Source organism: Temnothorax longispinosus, chromosome 10 (assembly GCF_030848805.1).
Source record: "Temnothorax longispinosus isolate EJ_2023e chromosome 10, Tlon_JGU_v1, whole genome shotgun sequence".
NCBI classification, from domain to species: domain Eukaryota; kingdom Metazoa; phylum Arthropoda; class Insecta; order Hymenoptera; family Formicidae; genus Temnothorax; species Temnothorax longispinosus.
The window spans coordinates 5,779,202-5,803,918 of NC_092367.1; the positions used below are offsets into that span (position 1 = coordinate 5,779,202).

Genomic DNA, 24,717 nt, shown 5'->3' on the forward strand with positions numbered 1-24,717 from the left:
CGACTCAATAAATTTATATTATTAACACGAAAGAAAAAATAATTATAGCCTAGAAGATAATTTTTAATATTTTAATATTTTTAATTGAATAAATGTCTATGTCATTAACGTGAAAGCAGATACAATTGTCTTTAAGAAAAAAGAAAAATAATTACGGCATTTTAAAACAAGTCCATATCACTGTAAAAGAGAGTAATTACAGCCTAGAAGAAAGAAGTGATTATGGTATCTTAATTCAGTAAATTTATATGATTAACGTGAAATAATTAAATATATATTAACATGAATAAATAAATTAGCATGAATAAAAGATACCATAAACATAGATTTATTGAATATATGTATAAATAATGATATAAAAAAATATCAAAATTGTTTGAAAAAAAAAATCGCATTTTTTTATCTATCATTAAACGTGCGTCAATCCGACACGTACGTTTCGAAAAAAGCGTCATATTTTCTCACTGAAATATGCGATAAAGAAGCAAAATGAGATTATTTGCGACTTTAGAGAGACCGCAAAACAGACATTTACTTTGTATCATTATCATTTGTTCAACTTATCATCACCAATTATTTGCTGAGTATATCTGCACAGACGTGTCTCACGCGTCGTGTAAACATTGTTAATCATAAGCGAATTGGAATCACTATTATCAGGAACAACATCTATTTTAAAATTATAAACGGATAAGATGATAAACGTCGTGCTATTTTCTCAATTTTTCGTATGAAAGATCGAGAGCACGTGGGGTAAAGTTCCGAAACAGGGTACGGATGCGATATCCTTCGCGATGAAGAAATCTCGGAAAAGAGACCAGGGACACGTATTACGGAACTTCTCGGAAGTGGATTCCGGAATTGTTTAATTCTTCCTAGAGTTCTATTAAGTATGTTCCGATTGGAATCCATTCCGAAAAGTTCCATAACATAAAGTGCCCCGGCCCGCGATCTGCGCGAAGAGTCCACCCACGTTCTCCGCAAGACAAGGAGTCGCGCTCTTTACCGAGGGGGCGAAACCGCGGCTCTCGGCGAAGCGCGCGCAAAGAGCGTGGCACGCGGCCGTTTTCTTCGGATCGATGGGGCGATTTCGATCGGCCGGCCGCCATCGCGACGAAGGGTTGGTGTGCTTTTAACGACACACCGCTTGGCTTGGCGCGGACTGCGGAGGCGCCTCGTCGTCGGTGTCGCCGTTGCACCGTGCACGCCGGCCGGGCTGTTCGCGACCGTACATGCGGGGGATGCCGCTCTCGTGGTGAGGCCGCGCCGCGTTTCTCTCCGTTTCTCCCCGCTCGCGAAATCTAACGGCGTTCCGTTCGCCGGGGAATCTAACGACGTTCCAGGAGGACAGAAGCGGAGGATGGCGTCCGATGGAGACGCCGAGACGCGGGAGGCGCGGGAAGCGCGGGAGGCGCAGGAGGAGGACCTGAGGATCTTCGAGACGCTCTGCATCTCCTCGCCCCGGAAGGTCAATCGACGGCAACGCACCTCACTGTCCCTTCTCTCACCCCGTGACCCATGTCACGCTTGCACGCAGCACGCATACTCGCGAGAGCACACGCACGCACGCCGCCGCCGCGGCGCCGTCGCGTCGCACGCGCGCGGAAACGTTGCTCTCCGCGCGCGTGCGACAGTGATATAGAGAGATTGCGCGTGGAGAACAACATGGCAATGTCCATTGGGAATTGCGAAATTACGGGGATTTTCATCTTGTCTAATAGACCAGGACGTACCGACGCGAGTACACGTATATTCGCGACAATAATGCGCGCGAATACTGTCGCTTCGGGATTCAATTAAACCTCCGAAACACCAAGCAGGAGGAATAAGGGATGCTCACGTTGTTTGCGCCGCCATAACAATCTCTGTAATCGCGTGTAACGCCGCGCCAACGTACATAGACGTATATAATGAGAGCAATCTGAGCAATAATGTATAATTAAGGCTTATACTTAAGGCTTACTCGTATAATTAAGGCTTCGAATTATGAGAGATCGATGCCGCGATATCCCTTTATGTGTATAATAACTCGCGCACGTATTCCGATATGTGTATAACAAGCTGCTATATCTCTTATTGCGAGATACAGTAGAGTAGGTACACACAGAATCTCGCTCGATCTCGTAGATGAGTTTGTAGATGCGAATGATGCGATATACCGTGAACTGCATCAATGGCTTATCTCTCGTCCCCCCCAGCTGCTGCATCGCGTATATACACATGCACATGCATACACGCATTCACATGCTAATCGCACGTGCGGTCACGTGTATGCCCGTATCGCCCTCCACAAAGCCTCTCATTGTATACATGCCAGTACGTATATACACGGCGCGTCCGTCGAAGGGCAACAGATCGATAGTGGAAATGTGCGATATTGATCGCCATGCGAACTGATTATGGTTATCTGATCGCCGACCGATTCGCCACTTTGCTCGATCCACCCGGCCAGCTTTCGGCGAAGCTAGAGTTAAGACAATTGGACAAATTTTTGATTGATTCGTTATATGTTTGAGGCTAACCACGAAGAAATTTTTATATTTTACTGTTATTTATTTTACAAATTTACTTATTACAGTAACAGTAGTATTCATATACATATGAAATACCGAATCAAATTTATTTGTTATTAATAAACCACATAGGTATTATTAATCTAAAATCTCTTGAAGTTATTTAATCTAAAAACGGGATCTAAACTTTTATTTAAAGAACTCTAGCCATTCAAAGAGAATTTACGTAGCAGATTTGAGAAGATAAGAATTGAGAAATACAAACGCGTGGTGTCTCGCGACGAAGAGCTTTCTCCCTTATCTTAGGGGTTTTTACGCGACGTTTCTGCATTCTCGAAAAATGTAGGAAATGAAAGTTTTCCGTCGTCTAACGCGGAATAAAAAGTGCGGGATTTAGATTATGCAAATCTTGCTGGCCAAATGCGTTTCCTTCTTCCTTTTTAACACACTCCGCTTTTAGAATTACTCAAGTGTCTGTCACTTGATTGCAAGAAAGTAAGGCGAAGCGTCTCACAAAGGACTGTACGATTACTGATAGTTCATTAAACTATATTGTAAATTAAAAATAAAGGAACGCAGTGACGTCCAATATCTTTTTAATCATTTATTTAATTCGTGGCACGAACTCATTGTCGTAACAAGAGACACGAAATTAACGCATCTCTAATATCTCTAATCGGGAGAGAATCGAGACCCCTCGTTCGATCGGGAACATATCTCGCCCTGAGTCTCGCGCCGCCGTTTAATTAGACAGCTTGCGCGTCGAATTGCACGCGGGGATTCCGTCACGTTCAGTCATTATCGCTCCCTTTCGCTCCCTTTCGACTCGCGCGAATCGCGAGCGAGTATATATATCGACTCGCGCGTGAACAAGGGTCGCGTTGCCATAGCGTTGCACGGGAGAATCGATTTCACCTGTCGCTGCTACCCCAGACGACCGCTCGCGCTGTCGCGTGCTTTCTCATAGCCGATCTCAAGTCATCGGGCTGAAAGAAGGGCCCGACTTGTCTTATTCCGACGCTCGATTGGAGGGAGGGTCGCACAGGACTCGCCAAATCCAGTTTTATCGATGACCCGACATTTAATTCGGCTCGAGTTTCTCTCTATTATAGGCCGATCAAACGCTTCTCCCTTTCGAGGATATCTTCGAATGGTTTCGTAGATTTTGGAAATTTATGCTAGCTTGTTCTAGTATTTTTTTTATAATGGCGCCAATGAAAAATTAAATGCGCATCTCATTCCGTTTATCTCCGCTCTCTCTTAATTAAAAAAAAAAAATCCAAACTCTCCGTATATTACACATTTTTAATAACGTTATTTCATTTTGTTATAATTCATTTACACAGAAATGTGAGACTTGGGCGTGCGCGTACCTATATGATAATTCGGCGAGTTGTTAATAATAAAATAATTTGCTAAATATTTTTAATAATTATATATATGATATATATATATATATATATATATATATATATATATGTATGCGGATTACTGTCGGTCTTTTTTGAAGGAATTATTAATATCCCGATCTTTTCCCTCTCCCAATCGTGTACACAACAAATGCAATATGTACCTCTTTTTAAATCGCCTGTAAATGTAGTGATATATAAAAATTACATTTATTCTGTACGGTCGGAGATAGATACGTATTTATTGATCGTTTATTGGTAACTGGTTATTTCGATGGATTTCTCTTGTACAGTTATGATGAAAGAATGAATCAATGTAACATTCTACATTCTACATATAATGGCCATAATATTCGCTACTATATTAACGTACTGATATTGTAGCTTCAATTAGAATGAAATTCTGGCTACATGTAGATTCGGGTTTACGAGCATCAGTTTCCGTAATAAATCTAGATTCTCTCCTCTTGTTGCCTCTCTCAAATGTCTGACGCAGTGTATGTGCCATAATGTTTAAAACACGGAGTAGCAGACGAGAAAAATGCGAAAATGCATCTAAATAATTAAATAATATAATTAAATTTTTTTGCGTAAGCGTAATGCAATTTTAAAATTCATAGTTCCACGTTTTCGTTGTAATCCTATTATTATCCGGGAGGTTTTACCTGTTTATGTAGCGCGGAGTTTCCATATGAAACTCCAGCGAAAGGGGGGGAGTTTACTTATTCTCATAAAAAAGAAAACCCGACGCGGATGAACGTTCATCGTTGAAATGCAAAAAACTGGTAAGCGTAATCACGCGCTGCGTTTATGGTGCAAATTTTGCTTGCGTGTACACGGCGTGTAGCAAAATTCGATAGCCGCCCTATACGTATACATTAATGTATCGTCGATATCGCGATATCGCAGTAATCGAACACGTCGATGTGCGCCAAAAACAGATGGAACCCGACTAAAATTTTCAAAAATGCAACATCGTATTTTGACCGTAAAAAAAATCCTTATTTAAATTCGCAAACGTTACGTTGCTATCTCGTTCGTACATTTGAAATAAAATATTATCACCTTCATTAATATGATATCATTTTACTCAGCACTTTCATAAATTTAGCGATAAGTTTAAATAAATTTAAAGATAAAAAATATATCGCATATACTAGCATATACGTACATTATTTTATTTTCCCCGATTCTTTCGCTTTTGGACTAGCAAAGGCTACAGTATAACATGTAAACAGATACATGCGAGATGTCAATTTTTAATAGATGAGATTTAAACACTATTTTAACGTTGCTGTATTTTTCAACGCGCTCACGTACTCCCTCATTGCGATTTTACTGCGTTGTTATTACGGTCGCGTGGGCGAAGTCACGAGTTCGCGCGTTACCCGCAAAACGACGTCGCGGAAAAACTATTTTCTCTGGTGGCAAATTCACAATTTTCATTTTTTTACACGAGTACGTGCACGGTGTATCACGCGCGTGCGGTGGATTTGCTGTAATCCCGCACGCGCTACGAGGTAAATACCTACGGTAAATAGGTCGCGGTCGCCGCGCGCGGTTGTTTCCCGCGTGAATCCCGGGACCGACGCGCGACGGGATATTTATGGGTGGCGGGATAATGGGTATTCAATATCGCTGGACTTAACCATATCGTGGAAATTCACGGTATTCCGCGGGACGAGGGAACATGCCGCCTCCGCCAAAACCGTCCCGGTCTCTCTAGTCCGCGCGTCGAAACTATTTTCGGGTCATGCGAAGATAATGATAACGATCCCATTCGCGCAGTCGCGCAATCGGTCCCGGTCGTCGACCTGTGTCGCGTAATTGAATTGCGAGATAATTGATGCGGCGCAATGTAGGATCGCGGATCCTGATTTCAATCTGATTCCCAGGAAGATATAAGCGCATTGAATTAAATATTCCTCTCTCCCTCTCTCTCTCATATACGTCCGAACGCGCGACAGACGTTAATTCATCCCCCGAGCGAATGCATGCGTTTTGGACGAGAGAGATATTCCTTTTGGCATACCGCGCTGATACGCAAGTATGCGCACTGCTGAAAGCTTTTTTTAATCAACGAGTACTCGTCTAAAAATAAAATAGGAGAACACTTCGCCCGTTCCACTTATTCGTATTACATATGTATCTTCGTATCTTTTCATACTTGTACTTCGCGTTAGTCGAAGTAGGCATCCGGGTTCCACAATGTGGAGCCAACGGCGTGATATCATCGAGACTTGCATCGAGAAGTATCATTGTGGAAACAGTGACCTGTAAATTCGGGCATGCAGCGTATTCCATTGTGCCGGTATTCGGTTGTACTGGTAACATTCTCGCAGGTTGACGGGGACTTCGCGGGCATAGATTTTCGCGTGCAGATACAAATACCTGAACGGCGAGGCCGCGGCGCGGCCGCGGCCGCCAGGGGCAACGAGGGTCGCGAGGTCGGTCGTCCCCGGGGTGGTGATGGTGCTGGCGGCGACCACGGCACGGATTCGGGTCACGTAATCCGCTGTCGTAGGCAGACGAAACTTCAGGCATCGTAACTGTCTGCGCCGCGCGCATCCGATTGCCCTGGAAATTGGCGACGGTGGCAGCTACCTTCGACGCGCGCCCTCGTTCTCGCTCTCTCTCTTCTCCTCGCAACGACCGGAAACGCCATCCGCGATTCGCCGGGGCTACACGTAGGACTTCGAGTGCGAACTCCGTTGAGTACTATCTGGATTAAGAGCGGGACGCTTCGGGGAATACGAAGCGCTCTCTCGCGCGATCGTGTAACGGAAATTCTTGCGGAAACCTGCGATATGGATACGGCGAGCAAGAGGTAGAGTTGATCATGTTTTCGAGCAAGTCTTGTTACGTCGACGAGATCGATTTTGGCGATGAGAACAATCGACGAGACTGCGCTTTATATAGAAATATTACATCTTTGATTGGGTGAAGCCATTTTCCCATCTAATTTCGAAGTTATTTAAGACGTGCTTTTAATAACAATGCTTATTATAATATAATAATATTATTGTTAAATTAAATATATTATATATTATATATTAAATAATTTATTTTCTAATTTTATTTAATGCACTGCATATAGAATGTAAGATTCGGATTGCATAAGCTGCTTCGTACACGCAATTCAATCAGCTTTGAGCACTAGATGCACCAGTAGGTAATAGAGTGAATGCGTAATTAGTAGATTCTGTATACCTACATGAAAATGCTTCCATTTACAAAACTTCGCGCCGTGTTTATTCCATGATGATCCTGTTTCCGACTTTCGTTTGCGTTTGGGAATGAGATGGTTATCACGAAGTTATATTACAGCGCGTTCCCGTTTTCAAACTCGCAGATAAGATCGAGAGAAACAGGTGGAAAAAAAGCGAGCAAAGAGCCTTTTTTCGCACGTTAAGCCCTAAATCCGCTTATGATCGTAATTAATGGCGAAACGAATTCTCCTCGTTTGGTCGCGTACTTGGATTTAATTTCACATCGCGAGAGCGATTCAATGGGGATATATATTTAATTCCGCGTGGATCCCGCGACGAGTCGGATTTGTTGAAAAGTAATTAAATGCGTCGAGCGTAAATCAGCATCAAAACGAGATAAAAGCGAATGATCGGTTACTGCCGCGAAATATTTAATTAGAGCGGCGATAATTGGCACCGAAATCGCCGACAAAAATATTTTATCGCATCGTTGGGCTCTCTTAATAATAGTAATTTGATTCATCCGTCTCATTTTGAATGACATGCGATGTCGTATCTCTTCAACTTGGCTTAATGACGATTTAATCATCGTTCTGCGCCAAATCGGATTTTATTACACCAGTTGGCAAATTTATGTTAATCAACCGTGTATAAAATGATACGAAATCATCTAAAAATCTAAATTTATTTCCTTGGAGAATTGCGCGAGAAAGTATTTTTACACCATCACTTGACGCCACGTAATACGATCAATTTCAATTTTCAATATCAATCGGATTGCCGCAGAGGCAATCTTGCAACTTATTGCAATCTTCCTGCAATATTACCATCTTGGAAAATTTCGTTATTGCGCTTGAAAAAAAATATGAATAAATAAGATTAGTCCTAAGCTGTACGTTAGAATGATTGCTTAGAAGTTTCATAGAAGATTGAAGTATAACCTTTTAGGGAACCGTGGATAGATCGGTTTTTTTATACGAAAAAATCAAATTAGAATTGCTTTCAATCAAAGCTATCACTCGAGATTGTATCAATCGAGAAATTTATTGTTCCATCATTATCATACACACATCTCGAAATAATCAGCATGAAAGTTTTTCTAATTTGATCGCGAGTATTTTAAAATAGATGATTCAAAATATCGTTCTAAAAATAGCCACCAACATGCTAACTTATCCGCATTGTGGCCGACATTCTACGATCCGGCAATTCTGTAGGCTGGCAGACGTACGTAATGGCCGAGGGGCATATCGAGCCCTGTCTTGTAAAATTTCCGTCGTACACGCGTGGAAGTTCAAATGGGTGCCATTACGAGCCGCCCGCGCCGGTAGAGACGTCAGTATCTGCGGTACTCGCGAGTCCTGCATTCTGCCGAGAGAAAGGTCAGAACTTCAGAAGCCGCAACGCGGCGGAGGCCGCCGCTAATCTATTCCCGGCTTAAACGAGCGCTTCGACATTAAAGCCCTGCGCCTCGCGTAGGAAGCTCCGAGCGAATAAAATGACTTTCTTTACGACGGGATCGCCTCGCCTGTAGCGAAATTCAACGAGGGTACCCGCCGTATACGTCGCACGGCATACGAAGAGAACGATTATTTACAACAATTGTCATTCTAATTTGTACAAAGTGCAACTATATACCGAGAGATTCATAAAAGCAATGATATGACAATAAATATCATAAATAAGCAAACGTAACTTGCATTTTTGCGAGATTATTTAATTAATGTGGATTTAAATGCAAAGATAAATATATAATTTAATATAAAAAGATAATGCCTTTAATTTTCGGATAATTAAAATTGACATTTGATTTCTTTCTATAAAAATCATCCATTGATTCGTTATGCTGAGAAGTATGATAATATAAAATATCCATTTTATCGGTATCTTTGAACAACCGGCGAACGTCTGATTTCAGGTGGACCCGGACGACGCTATGACTCACGATCTAACGACCACCTTGAGAAGCGAGCTGGCGGCTCTCGAGTACAAACGGGACCGGCTTATGTCTGAGGTAAACCGATTATCGTTTCTCTGCCTCGATAATCGGTCGCGTTAGTAATCAAATTGGTCTCCGTTCAGCTGCAGGAAATGAAAAGCGCCGTGAGATCGCGGGACCAGAGGGTCGTGGAGCTACAAGTAGAGGCGGATCAGCTTCGCGAGCAAGCGGCCAGGCAGAATTCCGTCGTCTCCAGTCTCAAGAAGCGCATTCAGGTTAATTTGCTTCCCTAACAAGCGGACGATTAAAGGGCGCCCTCCGTTAATGAGCGCCGAGATAATTCGCTTCTCCCATATCTCGCTTGAAGGCTGTCTCTCCGTTGAAAAGATCAACGCGAGACTCGCGGAATTCGTAGTCGACGTCGACGGACGGCGAACAATATACATCTTGTAGAATCCAATAACGATTTCACAGGAGCTGGAAGAGAGGGAGAGAAATCTCTACGCGTCCCAGGGCAGGAATGAGATCACGATACAGGGCCTGCAGCGTGACGTAAAGTATCACGAGGAAAAGGTCAGGGAATACGACAAGAAAATTCGACAATTGGAGCACAATATATCCGAGGAGATTCAATTGAAGGAACGGGCACGTCTGAATCTGCAGGTGCTGTATGTTTCAACATACGCCCGATCGCGCTTCTCGACACGCTGTCGACACTTCCATTTATTTCTCGTGCAGAGAAATCATATCAAATTTTTCCATTCCCTCCGTATTCAAACCGCTTTTTCAATATCTTATATTTTTCGATAGGATTTTGTGCGAAGGTTGGCACATGCATTGAACGTCGAGTATTGCGAGACGGCGCATCACAGTTCGGAGATGGTGATTCACAAAGCCGAAGAACTCGTGCAAGAAGTGAACCGTTTGCGAACGAAGAGCACAAACGTCGAGACGCAATTGACGGGCGTCGAGGTGGATTTCAGAACCTGCAGGGATGCTCTTGATCGCCTCTCTACGGAAAAAGAGCAGTTACAGAGACAAGTGTCCGTTCAGCTAGTCGACATCGATCGTTTGCGTCAGGTACGATGATTGAATTTTTGTTCACGAATAAATTTGAAGGGACGTTGTGTTCGTAAATTTAATTACATAAACTGCCACTGCCAGAAATCGCGGATGCGGCTATTATCTTAATTATTTTAATTATTTCGAGCAGTCAAAAGCCATGAAATTATCAAATACTGTATTTAATCATTAATTGCTTACCATTATCTCAGGAGAAGGAATGTCTGGAGATGCAATATAGGGTCGCCGAGAAGGACATGAACGACTTGAGAGACAAGCTCGTCAACGCGAATAGGAGCTTAACCAGCGCGACAGGGAACATATCGAATCAGGAGGCACTGATCTGCCAATTACGAGGTAAATCACCGTGACCTGATCGATTCGATCTCATGCCTTCTGGTAACCGGTATCGCTCTTGCAGAGGATCTAAAAGCCCGCGAGGAGAAGACGCAACGCGTACAAAATGAATTCCGTCACCTCCTGGAGTCGGTTGCGATCCTCATCAGTACACCAAGCCGATTCGTCGAGTCCCACGAGAACGCGATCAAGGATCGCATTCGAGAAATTCTGGCAGACAACAAGGATCAATCGCTGGTAAAAATCACAGGCGTGCCAATTTTGTATTTTTGCTCGTAAAAACTCGAATTTTTTAAAATAAATAAGTTATTTAAATAACTTTCTTTACTTCACGGAAGATATAAATTTTCTATTCGTATATCGAGAATTTCATCGAAAAGAACTTTACATTGGAATTTTCAGTTTTGTTGTACTTTAATCTACACGATATCGTGAAATTTATAATGGCTACGAACGCGTTCCTGTCTCTTTCCAGAAAATACAAAGTCTTCGGGAAAAGGTGAACACAGCGACAGAGTCAACGAATCGGCAGAGCGAATTGGTCGAATCCACGATGATGAAGGTACGCAGTCTAGAGGAGGAACGCGCAGCTCTGGAAGCTAAAATACACAAGCTCGAATCCGAACTCACGAGCAGTGATCTCTCCAGAGAGTCTTTACGCAGAGACAAGCAGACGGTAATTTCAAACGTTTCTATCTCTTGGAAATGTTAAAGCAACCTTGACACGTAGCACCGAGAACGAGGAGTTAAAGACGTTATACAATTAACTGTCTCACATCTCTTCAAATTAAATAAAATATTGAATTTCTATTTTAAGAAAACAATTTTTGAAAAATTGAAACAGTATTTCAAATCTCTAATTTAAGTTTCTAAGACCCTAGCGTTACAAATTTCTAATTTCTAAAAGATATTTATTTCAGCTTATTCTAATCTAATGACGACGTTTGTTCCCCATGTTTAGCACCGATTTTAAAGCTGACGTTATTTTAAATCTTTATCAGTTCATGACCTTCCTGGACCGACTGGGCAAGGCGATGCAAATGGACGAAATCTCTCAAGAGATTGGGCTCGATCTACAAACCGAGTCGCTGTTGGTGCGGGCTGAGCAGTTGGCCAGATTGGAGACCGACAAGCTGGTCGACAAGGTGAAGGGCACAATCGATGTTATGTACTTTCGATTCCGCTGTCACGTTGCTAACGTCTTCTCCTTTGTTCTGTGTTTCTTTGTCGTGCAAATCGTGTGTGCTTTACCGCACGTCGCAGTATTTGTGCTCCAGCTACACGACCCTACCGAGGATTCGGCGCGAGCGATCGTTCCACGAGCTTCTCTGTCTCAAAGAAGTAAGCCCCCGCCGCCGGCGCGAGCAAAGCGCCTTAGAGAGAAACTTCACAGAATTCTCAAGCATCCTCTTCGTAGACATTCATTTCGTTCCTCCGTCGTGAAGTATCCTTAACGTAGAGAACGAGGCGCTTTTCATTCCTCCATTCCGCCCCGTAGGTTTTCCGATATATTTTGCGGCTGAGAGAGAGAGGACGTTAGCCGAGCTTGCGACGTAATTGTTGCGCTTTAAATTGACAGTTTATCGGAAATACCGCGTAATGAAGTTCCATTTAATATAGCATCTACGATGCTGTTCGTGGCGCGTCGATATTGCGGTCGCTCTTTCCAACATAAAACTCGTCCGCGGCGTACTAACTTTTAATTAAATAATCTCCGATAACATGTCAGCAAAAACAGACTTTTCCTTTAATAGGATGTTCCCTCATTTTTTGTAAAAAGTAAATTTCATTTTTTTCTTACACATTACGTATTTAATGACACGTAATGACAAAATAGAAGTGTTGCAAATACGCACAAAGAAGTCACCATTATTTTATTTCACTCGTCATCCTTCAAGACTCATCCCACCAACCGAACTCAAATCAATAATTGCACGAAAAATTAGTAAAGTTTGATATTTTTGCGTTCAGCAATAATGCGTATTTGCACATTTATGTCACACTTGGGAACCATCTTCGCCAAGAAGGACTCGACAAATGTGGTTTTCTTTTGTTTCGCAGACTTCCGTGGTTTATCAGTTGCAACGTCGCGTCCGAACCCTGCGGGAGCAATTGCAACGCAGAGACCTGCATCTGGACCTTCTACGTAGGAAGCTATCTCTACAGGAGGACAGTGTGCGGATGAAGTCGCTGTTGCAGAGCGAGCGCGACGAGGCGAACATACGGTTTGTTTTAGAGTAGCCTGGGGCCAATTGCAACAAAATTATGAATAAACTTTCAACTTGCTCTTTGGTAATACATCGAATAATTTATGAAAACTATTATTCACACAGAATGTAATTGCGCTTTATCTTTCTCTCTTTGTCTCATATATCGCGCGGAAATGGACAATTATTACGGGGAATTTAGTACCCATAAATAATGTTTACAAAGACTATCTATCTTGAACAACAATTAAGAGGCTATCATCTCTGTTGTGATAATTAATTTGTGTTACAATCGACTCTAACCTTTACTATCTGTTGAGCACGTAACGTTAACGGGGAAACAATGCTTATCGAGTAGCTGTTCGATGAGAGATATATAGAGTCACGGCGGTTTATTGGAAAATTTAGTTGACCGAGAGTGCGGGGCTTTATGCATGTGAGATGCGGTATGATTTTGTCACGCGGTGATCGCCGGCGGTTACCTGTAATTTCTGACAGTGGTCCGCGGTTTATTTCAAATGCGTCGAATGTATCTCTCTATATTCGTTGCTATTCTAGGCAGTTATTAGGCACCGCTTCCGTTAATGCCTGATGAGGCCAGAATTGAAAAAAATTGGAAAAGATATGATCTTTCCTTCATTTCTTTCAGCGCGAAGAAGCTGGCGAAACAGGTCGAGCGACTTCAAGTCCAATTGTCGGACGAAAAGTCGCGGAATCGGGAACTGAGCGCACAATTGACGGAAGCCGCGGATTACAAAGTATGTAATTTCAAGAATCCGTATTTACCTTCTCACAATCGGGTAAATCCGAATGCTTCGAGGAATATGCATGAAACGTGGCAGTTTGTGCAGTATACGTGCGATGATTTAGTTGCAGCTATAGTTAACGACAATTGCGATGTTGGCTATTTGTTATTCCATGAGATCCAGTAAACAAACGAGTATATAATTTTTTACATAATTTAACTATTCCAGGCTTAAAGGTCGTTAAATGTTCTACATTAGTCGCAAGCAATCCATATTGTCGCAAGTCGCAAGAGACTTGCAATTTGAGCTTTTACACTGCAGTCGTAAGTCACAGCCAATCAAAGAAGAGATTTGTTGTAAAAATGTCATTATCAATATATGTTCTAAAAGCAAGCAGAACTGCTAGTAGTACAAGTAAGTAGTATTGCTTTCTTCGCAAGCAGTACTACTTCCAGTCGTATAACGTAGTCGCAAATAGCAATCACAAGGTTTGACCAAATCCAGCGTCTCTGTGCTGCGTTCCTTTCACTCTGGGTAACTAAAATCTATAGTTTATGTCACATACACTATAGCATTCTAGTTAACTAGAGTGAATTTTGGAATGCAGCCCTGTGTGGCCCTGCGTGTGTCTGCGATTTGTGACAGGCAATATGAGCATCGAGCTGAGTCGAGCTCCGTTGTTTATTTAGCTTCCTCGTTCGTTTCGTGTTTGCTGAACTGGCTGCACTAATTCAGAGTTCATCTTTTTTACTCCACAGTTCAACAATAGGAAACAGACTTATAGTAACACGCAAAGATATTGCTAAGTTAGGTTAGAACATTTTATTTTAATAATGAGTAGTTTAAAATGGAATAAAGATAAATCTCTGGACGCGAACGTTCATGAAGATGATGGCAGAGACGCAAATTCTGGAATAGATCAACTCTTGCAATTGCTATATGGACCTGAAGTGATAGGTACTGCTTGCTTTCATATGCGATTGGCTGTGCTTGCGACTAACGTAGGCTGCTGCGTTCCGATATTCACTGCCAGTAATGAAAATCTATAGTGTTACGTAAACTATAGGTTTTCAGTACTGGCAGTGATTATCGAAACGCAGCCGGAGAACGACCCTTTTATAGAAAACTTCGTTAAATTGATTTTACGCTCGTGAACGTCACGACGCGGCGTTACACCGGGAAAACAAATTTCCCGAACAAATTCTCTTCATAAACCGCGCGAGAAAGCCTTTATAATCTACAACTATCAAACATTTATAACCCACTTTTACGACATTTTCCGCGAGCAGATAGCCGCGCTGGAACGCAGCCGGAAGATAGAGGAGCTTCAGAAGCGTCTCGTCGAGAGCGAGATGTTGAGGACGCGTTACAACAGAAAGTTAACGATGGCGAAGGAGCAGATAAGGACGGCCGTGGAGACGGCCGATCAGGAGAGATCGATAAACGACCATTCCCTGCAGCTCCTCCGCGACGAGCTGGCTCAGGTCAAGCAAAATCTCTCCGAGGTCACGAGGAGGGAATCCCAAGTAAGATATGCATTATTACTTTTTGCACGTGTCAGATATCGCACGCGCTATTTCATCTCTCGTGTTTACGACTATCTATCTATTCGCGTTCATGTTGCATTAATGGAATAAAATATATATAAAATATTAAATAAACATATAAATAAATATATAAAATAAAATAAACTTGTTAGTCGAAACGGATGCTGAATAAATAAATTGTACCATTAATATCAAGGAATCGCGTCGCGCGACGTTTCCTTTGTCCGCCGAAAAAAACGCAAGAGGCAAGACCCGTGTCTCAATGCCGGATTGTGTATTCGGCACGCGTATTGGTACTCACGTAATTCTGATTTATGATCGTTCGTGTGCACGAACGCGGATTTGCGAGCGATTAAATTACGCAAAAGAAGTCGCTGTCGAAACGGCCACGGAGCCTCGTTGCGTCGCAGACAAACTGCTTCAATGCATTACATATGTATTTCTCGAATCCCCATTTTCTAAAATCTACGTAAATCTTCTCTAAATTATACATATTTCCCGAGAGTGATAGAGAAAAGGGTAGTTGTTTCAATTCTCCGTAAAAAAAAGAGAGAAAAACGCTAAAGAAAGCTAATTATATGATATAAATCCACGTTATACCCTCCGAAAGTCTCGCCGTAATCCACAGATTCTCTGTCGCGAATTCAAAACCCTTTGATCTCTTATTAAAGTGGCAAGCATCCTTGCAGAGCTTATTCCTAATACTCCGCGGAGGTAGAGGCCGAAAGGGACTCGTTAATTCATTGTGGCAATCCCACAGTGCCTCGGCGGCGGCCATTCGCGTAATTGTGATCTCTCTCTCTCTTGTCGGGCGCGTAATGCTCGTTCAGAACGATTTGGAGTTGACTCCGCGTCATAGTAATTCGAGACACGTTCGCGTCCGTCGCCAGGCTGTAAAGCGGATAGTTCCTTCGACTTAAACCCGCGTTGCAGTATACTCCGTGAAAGGACTGTAAATCTTGCACGCGATTCCGCGAGACTTTATCCCGACGCTAACGTAACTTTGCTTTCCGAAGCGTCGCGGAACTTTGATTTAGTTCAAACAAGCGAACATTAATTATAATAAATTATACGTAATGGCGCTTGAGTCTTAATACCCTCGCTGCACATCTGTCAATTTGTTATAAAATAGCATTTAGAACTTCAGGAAAATATAAACAGAGATAGAGAAATAGAAAGAGAAAAACTGTTATGTAAATGAAAACAATTTATCAGTACTCGAATACGAAATTGCAACTTTAATGCAACTTACTTTAATATTATTAAATCTGCAAAAATAATTGGATTTTATACATAACGTAAAATAATATTTCGCACTAACAAGTATTATTTTTATATAGCGAAAAGTGTTTACAAAAAAATGGCATTCTATAAAAATAAAGGTGCCCATGTCTTGCCTACTTATTGTTAGAAACAATTGTTTAAATTTACGATAGAAAAGTTAATGCTCGAGCGAGTCGCGCGACTGTTCCGAGTGAGCTACGAGCATGATTCAATTCGCAAATCGCTCATTTCCTGTTTCAGCTCTCGAGCTTCCGTGTCTCCGTGGCGAAGTTATTGCAGGAATCCATGTGCACCCCCGATTACGAAATCATCGCGCGGCTACAAAAAATGGTCGCGGCTCATCGAGATTTTACGATGCTTTCCCGTAGATACGACGAGCCTTTGGAGACGAGTCCCTCGAGATGCACCAGGTAATAGTCACGAGGAGCAAGTGGGCCATTGTATTATCCATAATTTAAATTTTCTCTAAAATCTACTGATGCGTCAGTAATTGAATATTATCACATTACTCCGTCTCACATTTCCAAGAAGCATTTCTAGAATTATTGCATGATTGATTGTTGGAAATCTATGATAGTTGGTAATCTCTTAAAACAAAATTCTGCAGATATTATCGTTACAAATAAAATTATTGACGGAAATTTACGCCTGTACGATGATCATATATTATGTTTTTATGTTTATGTTATTTTTTTGTGTTCTTCTATACAATCACATGGACTTAACTATTTGCATTATTCTTGTACCTTCCCGTTACAGCATTCATCCGGTCCATCCGCCGAGATCGCCCGGTTCACGTTGTACCCGTTACGAGGACAGCGGTTTCGCGGACCCGCCCGATCTCCATGACATCGACGACGATTACAACAAGAGGCCAGTGAGGAGCAGCCTTCTTCCGTGACACCGGCCAAAGTTCAAGTTTTAAGCATCCCCGGGGAACGTTGTACGGTGTCTCCGCGTTCAATCCACCTCGAGGTCCCTAAATGGGGGCCCCGAATCTCCGATCTCACGTAGCTGATGTCGCGAGTGGGAAAACACTGCTCCTCGCACGTGTGTCGTAAAGCGTTACGTTTATTTCGCGTAAACGAGCGACTTTTACGAGATGAAGAGGACCATTTGCTTATATCGACCATCGTCGCTTTACGAATTGGAGAGCAGGCACGTCATGAGATCGCTCGCATGTTCGATCGAGCGTTCTCGATGGCTCGCCACGGCACCGATTCCGATGGGATAAGCATTAAGAAATATCGAACCATCGATCCGTGCTATTACGAGGGAATGGAAGAGGAAATCGACCCGACGCGTTCGCATGAAATCGCAATTTCGCGCTAATTATTAACCGGCAAGCGTGAGAAATTCCTAACGGGTCGTGTGGAAGTGCGATATTGAACGTATAGAGCATTGGCTGTCATGGAGGGAAATCGTCGAAAGTGTTCAGTGAAAAGTACGCGAACCTGATTGTTCGCGTAGCTATAGTTTAAGGTGATTTATTTACGCGCCGGCCGCATGGCGCAGACTTTGATTTATACACGCGAATAAAATAGCTATTATATACATATAGTTATACATATATACTTATATCACTCCCGAAAGAATCGCCTGGATGTGCCACTTGAACCAAGCAAGAGAGTCATTAATATGTATTAAGAATGGAACCGTATCGAATAAGACAAGTCAAGCATGCAAAGCGTGTATAAATGAAATAATGAAGAATCAAATGTAAATGAAGTCTAGAATTTCAGTTTATAAAGAAGCCAGTTTGCGAAAAATTGTGGAAATAATGTTTGGAATGCGAATTAAAGACTGATTAATAGAATCTTTTTTTGTGAAAAGATTACAGTGTCATTTTTCTTTCTTCATCTTACAGAATAGAACCGCATCTTGAATAATCTTACATCATCACGTGCACATGTATCAAAAATTTGTACGTGTCAATTTTAACAAAAATACACACACAAGTGTTCATAAAGTTTTTTATAGAAGTTAAGAGTGTCGTAATTTTTACTTATATTACTTACATTTCAATCTTTCCAACAAAGAGAAAAGAAAAGAATTTCTAAAAATCTAAATTAATTTAATTTATGCAATATGATCTTTTTGTTAACTCATATATAATTTATTAAATAAATGTTATTTAAAGTAACTTTCTCTAACCGACTTATATCATTTTATCTTAAAATTATAAAAATTCCTGATATTATAAAAATCATTAAACTAATCTCAAGTTAAACTTAAATTCTCATATGAGATAATAGAGTTGAAATAGCCGCGCCTATTCATTCTAATAGTTCTTTGACCTCGATACCGCCGATCGTTTAGCGCTCTTTTCTAATCAATTCGAAACAATGCGAGGGATGTACAAACGGCGCTCGCACGAATCGTGCGAAACATTTCACGGATCGACAAGCGGAGTTCCCCAGGCGTTCCCCATTTAAATACCACAAAAAACAATGTTAGGGCCACTTCACAGTTACGATTGCATAGCGCGGTCTCCGATATCAATGATCTCTGCGTTGATCAACGAGCGCAATCCCGGTTCGACTTGTCGGTACGGTTAAGTATTCGTATTCCATATCGCGCTATTAATTGGCCTCATAATAATTACAGCGCCGAATTGATGAACGAGGGGTTTCCTGTTTGCGGCATCCGCAGAGGGTTCTAACGCGTTACTCGTTATACACTCGCCATTATTGAAAGCCCCACTTCCGGCGACACGGTTCCAATTTCCCTGCCCACCACGCTGCTCATCAATGAACACCCGAAAGTGACAGGTAACGGCAGGTAACGGTATATCTTCGGTAACATCGATCGGCGGTCCCCTATATTGATTGTTGCGCGAGTCTACGATATCGCAATTATCCGTCGACCGGCGAACCCTACAACTCTGTAATTAGCTGGGAACAAGGTTGCAATGAAATCGCAATTGCGACCTAAATAACTCGCCTGAGACCTTCCGAAGAGATTCCCAGTCTCTTAATTCACAGAAAGACTTCGGAGAATTTTAGGATTTCACTATTTTGCGACATCTACGTAAAAAGGTTCGTTTACTCTTACGATGCGTCATGATAATAATGATATTTATGTGAGTTCTTCTCTGCTTGGCTACAATCTGTCTTTCTTATTCTTCATTGATTCTCTTCGGAATATCTCTTTAGGTCATCTTTTGCGCGAAAGAAAGTAACATGTAATTTTCAGACAGCTTTTATGAGCGAACGTACGTTGACAGCGGTCACCTCTTACATCACGACCGCGGAACACGTGTACATGCGACGATATCTTCGCAAAGTGCAATAATCTTGCTGCAACACGTCGTTAGGAGCAATCGAAGTGCGTGGTAAATGAACAGCAGGAGAAAAGGGATATTGAGTCATTCACGAATCCTTTCAAGGCTCTCTAACGAGAATCCTCTTTAGAAAATGTTTTTACTTCGCGAAATTTCTCCCAAGAGATCGATTTACCTTTCAAAATATATGATCAACATTTTACAATCAACAAATTATTTACAGAATATTAATAATAGATACAATAATTTTTGACTTTACTGATATTCTTTCTCTTCTACTTTTTTCTACGGGTTTCTCTCGCGTTTCTGAATTATCCCGTGATTCGTGGGGGCTTCTTCAAAGAAAAATTTCTCGCTTATGAGAAAACTCTCGCGTAATACACACGAACACGGTTAACACGTCTTCGCCCGTGAATGATCCCGGGCACGGGGTACGCGATGGTAGAGGCAGTCAGCTCACGCAGTCTGGGTCAATGTGGGGTTTAGAGTCACGTGTCGGTAGTAGCGTCGAAAGAACCGCAAGTAATGATTCTTCCTTTCACGCAAAGTGGGTCTCGCAGGAAGTCGCTTTAAATAATACTCATCGTTACTGGCACATGAACAATCAAGCCATATCACCGTGCAAAAAAGCACGTTGATGCGGCGACTGCAACTGCAGTCGCGCTCTAACGTATCAAGGTTACAATGGAAACCGTCGCGCGAAAAGAGAAACCGTTCTGTACGATATTCGCGAAGCGGCAAAAAAATTCACGTGGCTTCCGAACAATACCGTCGATTTCTTCAATTTGTTGCCAAATAAGTGGCGCAGTTTAGCCTTCGCGTTCTTCCGAGATCGCGGCGCAACTGGTGCATTCATGTTTTGACGATCGACACGTTGCGTTGCTCAGCATGTGTCAAGGCGCAACACGATAATTTACGCATGTGAATTCCGCGATTTTTGCCGATCGAACGACGAACAAAGAGTGCGTAATCGCGGAACGACATAATTCTTGCAATTCGGCAAAAAGACAAAAGTACGCCGGACACATCCCGTACTTTCGCGTATTATCGTTGACCTCGCGCTCTAACCGGCTTAATTGTTCTTGCGCAATCGACATTCCGTAATGACGATATAATTCCACGATTACGCACGACGAGGACTCGTTACGGAATTTACGAGCGGGTTGATTTATTACGTGAGCCGACTTGGAGCGCGAATTCGAGTTGTTCCGCCACTCGTCTCTCGCCGTGATTTTTGCCGACGAATTTCGCTCCGTATTCCGTCGTCGGGATTAATCGCTCGTCGTTTGCCACGGCGCGGCGGCCGATCGTACTTTTTAATTGGTCAATCGGGCCAGATAGAATCACAGGTCTGTCATCACGTCCTTTTGTGATAAGCGACTATTCGAACTTCCACTCGAACAAGCGTTTCTCTCCGAGTCGGACGGATATTGAGAGACAAGTCACAACGAATCTCGTATTAAAGTCCTTGCTGCTAGATAATGATACACTCGAATAGGGTAATTTAAAAGTAATAAAAGATATTTGATGATGCGCATATACATATGTAGAATGAGATTAACAAAAACACACATCTCGTGTGTTTGTTATAATCCTTTGAATGCAGAACCGCAAACTTGTATATGCTCGAGCTACGAGGCTCGAGTTAGTTATGACTCACCAGTATTATCACCGATAATATGCGCTCGGTCTGCATGATAGTACATTGCTATTATGTGCTATCAAAACACGATTGTACTCGTCACAAGTCGTGTATTTACACGCTTATAGACGTTGGAAGGATTTTTTGAAGAGCCTTTGAATACATTAGACAATTTAATATCATAGCAATCGCGTTAGGAGCGTATCAGACGCCGATGACTCTTAAATTCAAAGTATATAATTTAAGAAGTTCAAGAAGTCGTGGCGAATTGCGATTGCAGGTACTTTTCTAATGGGGAATAGCTATCACAATGACGTCGCCGATTTTAACGCGCCTCTGCCTACACGCATTTGCGTGCCGTGCACTTTCTCGCCAGCTCTCGCTATGCTGCATGCGTCCGTGAACCTTCCCAGTAACATCTCGTAAACCCAATTGCGTCTTGCGCGGCTTTATTGACCCATTAGCTATTTACGACTCGTTTTCTAAACATTCCTAGGAGCGGACGTTTAACGCAATCAGCTGACGCATCTCTCAAATCGAAAACCGTTTTCTCCACGCGCGTGTACAGCCGAGAGAGAGAGAGAGAGAGAGAGAGAGAGAGAGAGAGAGAGAGAGAGAGAGAGAGAGAGAGAGAGGGAGAGAGAGAGAGAGAGAGAGGAAGAGAGAGAGAGAGAGAGAGAGAGAGAGAGAGAGAGGAGAGAGAGAGAGAGAGAGAGAGAGAGAGAGAGAGAGAGAGAGAGAGAGAGAGAGAGAGAGAGAGAGAGAGAGAGAGAGAGAGAGAGAGAGAGAGGAGAGAGAGAGAGAGAGAGAACCGCGGATCTCGCGCCTGCTTGAAGCGACCGCCGCGCGGTGATTGGTCTCGCGAGACAGATTGACGGCACCGTTTCCGAGATTTTTCTACAAGCTGCAGCTATGCCTATTGTGCTAAAGATAGCTCGCGAGACTCTGGGAATAAGCGTACGCATCTGCCGGAAAATACATATGTACGTGCTAGAGACGCGGTAAAAGCGGGTTACTATTATCAGCGGAAATATATCCTACGACGTCCTACATTTTCCGGTATACCCGGTGTTCCAGAATCAGTTTGTTATAACACAGCTGAAAAGTAAATTTGTGTGTTAGAGCTAATTTGGTAAGCCTTTCCATTTTCAATGATAGATGATCGCGTGATCCTCGAGACCCCAATAGTAACGATTGTTAGCCTGATGTATTTCCGTATTTGTAATTAAAAGATAATTAAAAGATTACGCAGTTCTTGACTATGAGTGTGCACCTTCGTTGCGTCTCACCGGATGCACAAATGTTAATTGGAACAAAAGTGGTTTATTTACATCGTGGCTGAAAATCTGATTCTGTCTGCTCGATCAAAGGAAGAGGCAAAAATTAACGTCCCCGGCAGCCTGATGGAGAAATAGGGTCCAGTCTTGGTTTCAAGCCGCAGAAGAACATCGGGCATCCTCGTGACCAAGTTCAGGGCTAACAAGATCCCGTCTCGCCTCTCTCGCTCGTCCAAGAGGCCCATCTTTCCTTTGCATAAGAGACGCCTCTTGCAGCCTCTTCGCTGTCGGCTCTCCCACCATTTTCTCGCAGGCTCGACCGGTCACCCTTTACTTCACTGCGTTTTATTTTCAGCGATCCAGTCCGGCCGCTATTCATTTATCCTTGTTTTAATCCTTCGCAATTCTGAACTCACTCTTTAGTGTTCGCTTCTCTTTCCTTCTTGCATTACCTACCATTTGTCTTTTTGAATAATGCAGACATTTTTGGATCGTAAATACACGAACATAAACTGTGAAATTGTGTTTAATTTCCTTGAACAATTTTATGTTTAACAAACACCATAAATAAAGTGCATAAAGTTTTGATAAAATTTTATTTCGTAGATTAGATAATGTTTATGGTATCCCAACCACGATTTTTGTGGTATAAATTTGAGGTATCATGACAATACTCACATTGAAAATTTCAAATTAAGTTGTAGCGATGAAGTTAGTATACGTATTCTTATTAGTTGCTGTTGTTGCAGTTACCATGAGCCCTGGCATCATGGCTGAATCATCTGCTGATGAATTTGGAAAAGCTAAGGTATAAAAACGTTGCTTATAAAAAGACTGCTAAAAACTATTCAAGTATCAATATTTTATATTCTATATTGTATTTGTTTCATATTTGTTCTATATTTTATAACTATATCTATTTATTTATAATTATACGGATGCTTGTTTTCAACAATTAATAATTAATAGTTTTTTAATAAGAATCGCATAATTTTTTAAATCACAAAAAGCATATAAGTATATTATTTGCAATGCTATACCTTGTTAAAATTGTGTATATAATGAGCACGCGTGTATCACTTTAAGAGTATAATTTGCAATAAATGAGTAAAGTGTTAAAAAAGAGCAAATTTTTTATTAACATCTATACAAAAATATAAATTCTTATAAGAAAATGTTATTGCAAATCACACTGTATAATAAATATCTTTTTTTACGTCGCAAAATGTAAAATCATAAGTACAAGCTGGAAATTAAATTTTGGTTATTTTCTTATATTTCAGAAAATCGGCATCTTGGATCAAATAGATAAGGCATGGGCTTGGTTGATGAAGCAGATGGAAGGCTAAATACACTATAATCGAATAATATCTATGGCATAAAAAATGCAGCAGGTATTATTTAATATTTCAATTAATAAACATTCTGTAATAATTCTTTGTTGTATAAATTGCTAAGAAAAGTAGCATTTAAACTTCAAATCAATACTTCTTATGTGTTGCAACGATGAATGCATAGTCTTGTTACAGTTGTTAGCTTTTTGCAGTTACATAAGTGTCAGTACCACGCTTGAACTCAAAAGCACCACATTGTGGGCGGATCAAGAGTGGGGACGGCTAATGTATAAAAGCTTTGTTTATAATAAGATTGCTTACCCAAGTATTTTTAATATTACAAATTTTACATTGTATTTATTTCATATTTATAGTTGAGGGGAGATCAGGGACAAAAGTAACACGGGATGAATGTAACAAACATGATTATTAAACATTTATCATTCTTGTACGTATTTGTCTGCTGCTATATAACGTTTTAAAACGTCTTAAGCAGACGAATTAGCAGCGGACAAATTCATAAGAAATGATAGTGTTTAATAATCGCGTTTGTTACATTCATCCCGTGTTACTTTTGTCCCTGGTCTCCCCTACTTATATTTCAAATCACACTATGTAATTAATATCTTTCTTCACGTCAAGATGTGATATTATACAAAACTAGAAATTAAAGTTTGCTTATTTTCTTATATTTCAGAAAATCGACATTTTTTTCATGAAATATCCAAGCCATTCAATTGGGCGCTAAATAAACTTTTTTAAGTTAAGTGCATTGTAATTAAATAATAGCACAATAAATTTCACGAGTTTTTCAACTAGTAAATATTCTGTAATATTATTTTCTGTTATAAAAAATTATATAAAACAATTTTCAAAAATATTTAAAAATTATATGGGCAAAAAGCGCA

At 41.4% G+C, this 24,717-nt stretch overlaps 1 protein-coding gene and 1 long non-coding RNA gene across 6 annotated transcripts; both read left to right on the top strand.

Annotated features, from left to right (window-relative positions):
- The first annotated feature begins 1,095 nt into the window (after nucleotides 1-1,095).
- On the top strand, nucleotides 1,096-18,107 carry LOC139820316 (coiled-coil domain-containing protein 170). 5 transcript variants are annotated; one of them, XM_071790478.1, is made up of 16 exons: nucleotides 1,103-1,255; nucleotides 1,344-1,468; nucleotides 9,050-9,145; nucleotides 9,214-9,345; nucleotides 9,524-9,733; nucleotides 9,881-10,150; nucleotides 10,345-10,489; nucleotides 10,554-10,726; nucleotides 10,965-11,165; nucleotides 11,491-11,634; nucleotides 11,753-11,830; nucleotides 12,551-12,714; nucleotides 13,346-13,454; nucleotides 14,732-14,968; nucleotides 16,514-16,683; nucleotides 17,033-18,107. In XM_071790478.1, the coding sequence occupies exons 2-16, from the start codon at nucleotides 1,361-1,363 to the stop codon at nucleotides 17,172-17,174; spliced, it is 2,379 nt and encodes a 792-aa protein (XP_071646579.1). In that variant the 5' UTR covers nucleotides 1,103-1,255; nucleotides 1,344-1,360; the 3' UTR covers nucleotides 17,175-18,107. The 5 variants fall into 5 exon arrangements, with proteins under 5 accessions (XP_071646578.1, XP_071646580.1, XP_071646581.1 ...); XM_071790477.1 differs by having other exon boundaries at nucleotides 1,096-1,468; XM_071790479.1 differs by having other exon boundaries at nucleotides 1,097-1,468; nucleotides 9,545-9,733.
- Nucleotides 18,108-23,137: 5,030 nt separating this feature from the next.
- LOC139820806 (uncharacterized) lies at nucleotides 23,138-24,632 on the top strand. The gene is made up of 3 exons (XR_011734114.1): nucleotides 23,138-23,283; nucleotides 23,759-23,869; nucleotides 24,507-24,632. It is a non-coding gene; the product is annotated as an uncharacterized lncRNA (long non-coding RNA).
- Nucleotides 24,633-24,717: the final 85 nt, after the last annotated feature.